We start from the raw sequence: 9,041 nt of genomic DNA, 5'->3' as shown, positions 1-9,041 counted from the left end.
TAGATGGATATATACTTTATTCACCCCCAGGGGGAAATTTGTTTGTAACAGCAGCAAAAATATACTTCAGCAAACGAAGTAACAGTAAAAATAAAAATATTAAGTATGAAAAATGCATAATACAATACAATACAATAATGATGATTGACATTGATTATGTGGCTGTTAATTCAATGTATTTATTTTAAAACATTCAGACAATTGTAAATAGCTGAGTTAGCTGAAGGCTATACGTTTTCATGCGTATCCGATCTCTTTGCCTGATGTTGGCATCCTAGAATAATACAAATGATAACACAGCATGCAATAGTAAAGAATATACTACATTGTAATAAAAACATAAACAATGACGCTAAACAACATGAGCCGATATGATCCAATAACAAGTACAGCTTTACCCTTTATATCTTTATATACTAGGCAGACCTCTTTGTGTTTGATGAGGTTGTCCCAGCTGAGCAGATCATATTTCTTTAGAATATGGCAATGATGGAAACTGAATGGCTTCTTGTCTAAAGTCTTCAGAGCTTGTTTGTAAAAGGATTCCATTGGTTTCAGGGTTGTGTTAAAACTACTTCTCTAACGAGTGATCTGAGAGAGAACCATCGAGTGGAAGTATATTTCATATTCTGACGAACATGAAATTTGCCAAACATAACTTATTACGACCCTTTTTATGTTAGTTCTGAAGCTCAGGTTTCCATCTATGTGTACTCCTAAATATTTGTATTCTGGGACAATTTGTAGTTTCTCTCCTGAGATGAGAATGTCTTGCTCTACATCTCTGCTGTGGCCTTCGGAGAAAAACATACAAACTGTTCTCAACACATTCAGTTGCTAACAACATTAGTTAAGCCAGGATGTGACCTTCCACATAACATCTGTCAGCTCTTCTGTAGTTTTACTGTTTGTAAAAATGAAGATGTTGCTTTTTCCACACACAGAAGGTGGATCATTAATGTACATGCTGAAGAGGATTGGGCCCAGTATAGAGCCCTGTGGGACACCAGTTGATCGAAAAGGAGCGTGAGATATATAATTAGCAATACATATTACTAGATTAATCAAGTATAAGTCATATTATAGATCTTCACAGCTAATTTTGCAAGCTAAAAAGCAAATGCTAAGTAGCGACTGCATGTTGTACTGTAAGTGTTAGCCTGGCTAACTTTAGCAAGGAAAGTGATGTTATGTAACTACAGGGCTGTAACTCAAAGCCTGTTCAACATGATTGATTTTTTAGAAGCATAAATGAAGCATGAAATTGTGAAAAGGAAGATTTCTTTTTGCACAGAGTAAGTAAATAGCAGTGTGTACATTACTCCTTGATTTGGTCAATATACTTCCACAATGCAAGCATTCGCTTCGTGTTTATACCTGTTATTCAGCAGCAAAGCGCCGAGGCAGGTGGCAGAATTTAAGAGTCAAAATCAATGTTTTAGATGCATATTTACACATTAACGTAAATGCATGTGTAACTGTTTTGCATTTAATAAACATTACTCATTTATCTTGTTGAGGAAGTCATTTCCAAAGTTGATGATGGACATCAGTGAGCTCATGATCAGAACGTCAGTGTCACTGTTTACTTCGGTCTCATCGTGGTAGTTCTTTACGGCGAAGATACAGTTCATGGGGATTCCCGATTCTTTATGGAACTTCTCCATCTGTGTTTAAAGATCACAACATCTCAGTTCACACATTACAGTACAGAGCTTTGTGAATAAATACTGGAAATGTTTCGACTATCTTAAATCATATTCCATCTCAAACTCGATAAATAACTAATAATAATAATAATAATATACCGTAGCCTTCAGTTTCTTGCTCTTGTAGACATTCCTGAGATCCTTTTTGATTTCAGGACACAACTCATCAATTTTGGTGAGAATGGCCACTTGCAGAACCTCTGCCAGATGACAAATGTCACAGATGTTAATTTAATGCAACTTTCTTGACTTGCAAAATTATCTTGGCCCACTGGGGAAATCCGAAAAGGGGCGTGGTCTCTCCCTCCTTCCTGCCTACAGGTAAACTGACGCACCGTGGAACCAATCAGAGAGCTAGAATTAACAGCAGAGGTTTGGTTGACGGCACTTTTGTGTACTGCTCATGTAACGACAATTTTGTGGATTTAATAAACTACACATTTTGACAACGATCAGCATTTTTCAGATGTTCGCCACAGACACCAGAACGCCCCTAAACTTAGACATACAGAGGGTTTGTACCTGTCAGCCATAGACTTTATCAGCATTGTGTGAACTTATTTGGCGAAGGCTTGAATGTGAAAAAAAGAAAAGTACTACACTCTAGCTTTAACATGAACATTATCCGAATTGATCACAGCTGCAGCGAAAACTATTAAGAAACCAACAGGAGCAGGATTCTTAAATCAATTTGAGGTAATATCCTGTTAAAGCCTTATTCATGGGACTATTGCCAGGGGAATACGTGGTTTCACTGGAACTTGAAGAAACTCTGCTCATATTAAAAAATGTTTATATTTATATTCAATGTTGTAAATATTATATTATATAGGCTTAATTATGTCCATAAAAATTTTCAATAAGAGCTCCTTCTCCAGTGTGGATGGGTCTCCATGCTGTGTAGCCGGATGAGCCTCCTGAATTTACTCCCAAAATGCTGTGAAAACTTCCAGTGATTATTCTCAACGGAGCCTCCGTGATTCAGAGAAAACAAAGAAAATGAATACTTCGATTAAAGGGTATTTACTGAGTTGGATTCATCAAGCCCAAAGTGGAAAAGAATAAACATGATTCCTCACCCAGTTCAGAGGCCTCATCTCTGATTTCCATTATTGTGGTCAGAACTTTATCATCCATCCGAGATACTGTGTTAGCATCGATGACAGAAACCAGAACATGCACTTTGTCGTTGACAGATGGGGAAGGGTTGTAGTATGGATCGTCTTTCGATAACTTAGAGTCAGCATTGAACTGAAAACAAAAGTCAAATCTAGTTAGAAGATGACAATCCCTAAAATGACTACAACGGAAACAGATTACATACTTGTTTGTTTGTTTACATGAATAATGTCAGAGTTTTAAAAATGCAGTAACTCTACCGTGTAACCGTTCTGCACATGTCCCTTCAACGCCCGCTTGACATCTTTCACATGGATTCTTTTGTTCCTGTAGGTGGTGTTACTCAGGCCCATCATGTCATTGAGGACAAAAGGGTAAAAGGTGTCCTGGCTTTCCTTTTTAAACTTGTAGGTTGTGTACTGTGAACCACAAATGGAGAAGAATGCAGTTATGCCTGGTTTCTCTTCAGAACCGGAGGTTGCCGCCTGTTCTCACGCTGTACTGAGCCGGAGTCGGTGTGTGTGTCAGAGTCGAGGAGCACGAGGACAAATCTCACTCCGAAACTCCTAAAGTACTGATAGCAGAACTGTTAACCCTGGACCTGACCAATACTCCATGTTTTACTCATTTAGAACCGGGTTTTGAGGGGCATCCCTAGCGACGACTGCTCGTTCTAAACAACAATGAAAAGGTTAGCGTGGCTGCTGCAAATTATTCCGGATTGAGTTTCCACATTTAATGTTAACATCAGCCCGGTTTTTCCTGGGGAAAGTTCTTCTTCTCCTTCAGCCATTTATTGCCTCCTTAAAAGCAAAAGAAGCTGTAATTCGCTGCTGTTAACAATGTGAGAAGTAATAAAGAGTTTTCCATCGGTTCTGACGACACAGCCTCCATGATGATCTTTTACTACCTTCATAAGTATAAGTGCAACTCATAATTCTCGCCGACACTACCGATGGCTAGCGGGACCGATCCCCTCTTATGAAGCACTTCCTTTGTGCTGTAAAAGGAGGGTTGATTTTCCCGGGAGATCTTACCTGCTGGCAGACAGATCTGCTTTTAGGGAAACAATGTAAACTCTGACAATGTCATTATTCTACAGCTATTACGATGTTCAATCCACATTTACTTTATAATGATAACATAAAGAAAAAATCTATTGCTCCTTTAAAATGGAAACTGGAGACTGTGAGAAACGTTAGATACTTTCTCTGTACCTTCTTGGTGAAAGAGGAATGGCCGCTAGCCACCGGAGCATTGTTGCACATTCTGCCCTGTAAGACATTTTGGACGGAGTTGATGAAACTGGACTTTCCAGCTCCAACTAGTCCATGAAGAAGAATCCTGAGCTGCTGGTCTTCAGTCTGAGGATTGTAGTCCTTCACCCACTGCACAGGGCTCTGATTGCCTCTGTTCAGGGAGTAAAACAACAAATGTACTTCACTGAGAAGCCCAGCAGACACAAATAAGTAGTTAAATATCTCAAATTATTTCTGTACTCTTGACTCCTGTCAAAACTATCCATTGGCCTCTTTTGTCAGCCGAAATACATTCTATTGGTTTTGTGTACAGGGACATGAATTGTCTGTTTGAATTTGTGTCGCTGAGGATGAAAATAATGCCAATGGAAAGTGAATTAGGATCCTTGTTTGTGGTGAACACACAAATGAAATGCATGCACGTTAATAAGCAACAGTCAGAGCAAGTGACGTACTTTATAATATCCAAAAAGACGACTGTTGACAAGCAGAACTTTAACCAGAAGACCGGTGTTCAACCCTGTGTTGTGGTTTTATGGTGGTGGTTTTGTTCCCTGAACCTAACTATTCGTGTTTTTGTTCCCTAAACAAGGGACATGGATAAAGAAATTTATCAGAAATAAAGTTAACTTTGATGAGGAAGTCACTCTCACCCCCAGTTGATTTTCCTCCATGGTTCACTTAAAACTGAAAAGAACGACAGATGTTCATATGAGATATAAATCCGACAACATTTGTGTAACTTTTTATGAATGATTTTCTAAAATGATCTTACGTGGAGAGGGTGGAGGGGTTGGAGTAGAGCTCCACCAAAAGAATATTATGTCCCAGAATCCCATATCTGCAGTTAAACAGTCACATAAATCTGAGCTCAAATTAGAAAGAAATTGTGAAGTAGACTGAACAACTTACATTACATCACAGTGTCTTTTATTCTTTTGTTACTTATTAAATTGAAATGGAAAAATAAGAATATTGAACATGTAAAAGTTGATTGGATGTATTTACAGATAACGTTGATGAAGCATAATCACAACAAGTAGATTAACTACAGAGTTCACCAAAAGCCAGGATTTGATTCAAACTAAATCAGACTTAATTATTAACGTGTAAGCGATAGCACAATGATTTCATAAAAAACGTTATCATGTCAGTTTTTACAATGATTATATTTTCTTTATTGTATTCTGTAAAAATATGTTAAAATCAACTATTCACAAAAACAAAATGTGCTATTTAAACATCAGAGGACGGACTTTATAGAGAAACTCAAACCTGTTGTTGTACTTGAAGAAAGTCAAAGGCAGAATGTGAGTCCAGGGACTGATCAGAGCAGTTAATACCTCACCTGTAATAAAGTAATATATATATATTTATATATTTATATATCAGCAGAAACAACTTTCACTTTCACCTGCTACATGATCTGTATGATCTGGAACAGTCTTTAAAGCTGTTCCCCAAAGACTGAGACATCTAGAACATATCATGCCGACTAAATGCCCCCGTTAGTTGAGTGTGATTGAGAATACCAGCGTTGATTATTCTTAAGGCTTCGTTCACTACGAAGGTAAATGCAACATGTATGAAGCTCTCATTAGGATAGACTAGTTACACTTTCACTTAAATTAAATCTTCATTTGGCATTTTTGAACATGGGTCCGTTGCTCTCAGTGACCTGGTCAGGGGAAGAGTTAATTCATGTTTCAACAAAATTAAAACGTGAATCTCCAACAGAATGAAAGTAAGAGGCTCATTTTCTTTCTTCCAAATCACTCATCTTCTCCAGTCAGTGACACTGGAGACACACACAGTCTAATAAAGTTACTCCACCTCTAAAGTTGGTCACCTCTTCCTTATTTCACATTAGTTTGATCAAAGACGTGTATTTTACAGCCCTCACAATGATAAACGCTCTGTCATGTAGCTGAGATGACTCAGAAGGAAATGACAACATGTGAAGAGTCACCCTGTGCTCTGGGACACACATGGTTTTCTGTTATCTATTAAAACGGATTAATAAACAAATGTATCAGAAAGTATTGTCAGATGAATCACTAGCAAGAGTAAATAGAGTTAACTCAACCTGCCTCAGACGTCCTGTTTTCCTCCTGTTGTCAAGTTTAAAATGGAGTCCAGACAAACTTTACTTTCAGTTTCATAGACTAGGAGGGGCTGCATCCTGCAGAGGACCCAGCCGAAATGAGATGCTACAGAGGACTTCCTGTTTGCGTAACCAGCTGTATACTGTCATACAGTATATATACACAATATATATACATTATATTGTGTATATATATTGATAACTCATTATACAGCTCTTTTCTAAAACCTTAACAGTATATATCTCTATGTACAATCAGCTGCTTTGTTAAATAACACATTCAATCATTTATAGTTATAGTAATTCACACACATATACATATATACGTATATACAGTACATACACACATATATATATTTATTTATTTATTCATCAACGATCTTGAAATATCAAGAGCCTGATACTTATCCTAAGGCAGAGGAAATCAATCAAGACAGTTAACAAAAACAAATGTCAGCAAACGTGTTTATTAACTTGCAGTAACACATGTACACATACTTTATATTTTTTGAGTACTTATATTTGTGTCCAGTGGCGGCTCGTGCATTTTATACCTCGACCATCACTGCTGTCCTGCAGCTGAAATACCACCTTATAACCACATGATGGCGCCACAGCTATTATTCATTTCTAGGGCTCTAACTATGCACGTGCTCGTATTAAACCGTTCGGTACGTGGTTTACGAACCTAAAATACATTTGAATAATACTAGTGTGTTAGGAAAATACAGAAGCTTAAATTCGGGAAAATGTAATGTTTTCTGCGCTCATGTAGGACAGCGGTTCTCAGCTGGTCTGGCTTCTAATATCTGCACTATATCTGTATGCTAGAAAACAGATTTAATATGTCCCGATACTCAGTGTGTTAAATACCTTAAATACCAGCATGTTGCTCTGGCTTTTCTCACCCACAATCCTTTGCACTGTGAGTATATATGAGCATATAGAAGGTGCAATGTTCTGAAGAATGGGGCGACTGTGAGGGTCGGCAGTTCAATCCCCAGCTCCGGCTCTGCTAGTCGCATGTCGATGTGTCCTTGAGCAAGACACTTAACCCCAAAATTGCTCCCGTTGTCAAAATTGTGCCTACGGTGTAGAAATGTGATAGACTCTGAATTGTAAGTTGCTTTGGTCTGCTAAATGACTGTAATGTAAGAATTGAAAGCATACTGCATGCAACAGTACTTTGAAAGCTGCAGTAAGTACAAAGTATGTGATTATGCATCTTTTTCTGGTGTACTAAATAGTTTTTGTAGGCGAAACACTTTTTCCCTCTTGTTTGAGTAACGTTTCATAAAAAAAAGATTTTATTTTATTATTTTTAAGGATTAACAACGAGCTTGGAGCCGAGAGTCAAAGACAGGAAGTATTTAGAAACTGTTGTTTTTTGCTCTTTTTGTGGGATTTGTTGACATATATAAAATGTAGAATATATAGATTTGTAAACTTGTATAAAAGCGCCTCTAAAGAGTCACAAAAGCCTTTTGATTGGAGCCTCCACGTGTCCTCAAACTGCTGCTCTCAGCTTCCAGTCGTGTGCTGAGTGATTGTTCTTCAGACTCGGTGTTTCGTTACTGAAACACTGAAACATTCACGACTCTTGAATCGTTATCTCGTCGCACTTATGAGCTCGTTAAGTGGATCCTTTTAATATTAATAATAAAAAGGATAAATAAAAGAGACGTTAATGGAGGCAAATTTCATTTCTTGCTGTGATGCATTTTGGCAAAGTAACCTTACCTAAGGCCACTTACTAGCCTTTTCTTCAGGGCTTTCCACCACATCTCATGGTCTTCATCTGGATGGAGTTAGCTTAGTTGTCTTGCAGGTGGTTTAGTGTTTGAGGTTTTCTGTCTCTACTTTTACCGCCTCGTCATTTCAACGATAAAACGGATTATTCTCAGATGTTCTGATAAACTGGATCCGTTGAAGCTCATGTGATCTGACTGAAAGCTCCAGAGTGGCCACTAAATGGACCTGGCGGTGAGGATGTTTTGTCAGGAAAGAACTGTGAATCTCAATTTTAAAAAGACAACATAGAAGTCCGAAACGTGTTCAGAGAAATGGAAAAACATTTAACAATTTCTTGACAACTGGTCAAACTCTCTGATGAAGATCATGTGATGCGATGGAAAGCTCCGGAACTGCTACCACGTGGACCTGGTGGTGTGTTTAGCAATTAACTAAGACATCTCCAGGTAGTCTGGCTTGTTGGAAATAAATTGGCAATAAAGCCAGTTAAAAACTGAAATAAATAAACAACTTAACATTGTTTTTATTTCATATAATCTTTATTTTAACAGAAATATTTCTCATTTTCAAGGATTAAAAAAACAAACCAAACAAATTAAAAATAAAAATAATTAATTTCACATAAAAGAAACCAACAGACTAAAAACAAACAGCAGAGACGTGTCAAATAGTCTTTAATCCTGTTTTTGATCATCTTCCATGTTTATGAATAATCTAATTAAAGGTGACTCTGTAGCTTTGTAGCCTTTGACTCTAACATGTAAACACGACCTTTGAACCTGGTTTCTATCCACAGTTCACATGTTTGCAAATTAGCACATATTTAATAAGATACCGCTTCATTTGCATATTTAAACACAACCTTTCATTGTCTTAATGTAGCAGCAGCAGACAGAGATTAGCACCATTGTTGTCGTCTTTGACGTTATCCCCGTTAATCCCGACCTTCTTTGAGGTATTACTGCCCACATATGGCAGCAGAGTGTGGAGCGGTGGAGACAATGATCACAGTAAGAACCTTTAATATGATATAATAAATAATATAATAAATAAAATAAAAATATAATAATAATAATATTTGAAGATCATCAGGATCAG

General features: G+C 37.4%; 1 protein-coding gene across 3 annotated transcripts; it reads right to left on the bottom strand.

Moving 5' to 3' along the window:
• Positions 1-6,257, bottom strand: LOC142942254 (interferon-induced protein 44-like). Of its 3 annotated transcripts, none has more exons than XM_076084510.1 (9): positions 6,178-6,257; positions 5,363-5,435; positions 4,863-4,928; positions 4,741-4,774; positions 4,046-4,238; positions 3,089-3,247; positions 2,789-2,960; positions 1,809-1,909; positions 1-1,667 (listed from the first exon to the last, which is right to left on the bottom strand). In XM_076084510.1, exons 3-9 carry the CDS (start codon positions 4,924-4,926, stop codon positions 1,500-1,502), a joined length of 891 nt encoding a protein of 296 aa, XP_075940625.1. In that variant the 5' UTR covers positions 4,927-4,928; positions 5,363-5,435; positions 6,178-6,257; the 3' UTR covers positions 1-1,499. The 3 variants fall into 3 exon arrangements, with proteins under 3 accessions (XP_075940625.1, XP_075940626.1, XP_075940627.1); XM_076084511.1 differs by having other exon boundaries at positions 6,174-6,250; XM_076084512.1 differs by having other exon boundaries at positions 4,863-4,952; positions 6,178-6,220.
• Positions 6,258-9,041: the final 2,784 nt, after the last annotated feature.

Source organism: Anarhichas minor, unplaced genomic scaffold, assembly GCF_050575085.1.
Source record: "Anarhichas minor isolate MPS153535 unplaced genomic scaffold, ASM5057508v1 ptg000136l, whole genome shotgun sequence".
NCBI lineage: Eukaryota > Metazoa > Chordata > Actinopteri > Perciformes > Anarhichadidae > Anarhichas > Anarhichas minor.
The sequence above is the reverse complement of the archived record's forward strand: the minus strand, read 5'-3'. Positions and strand labels throughout refer to the sequence as shown.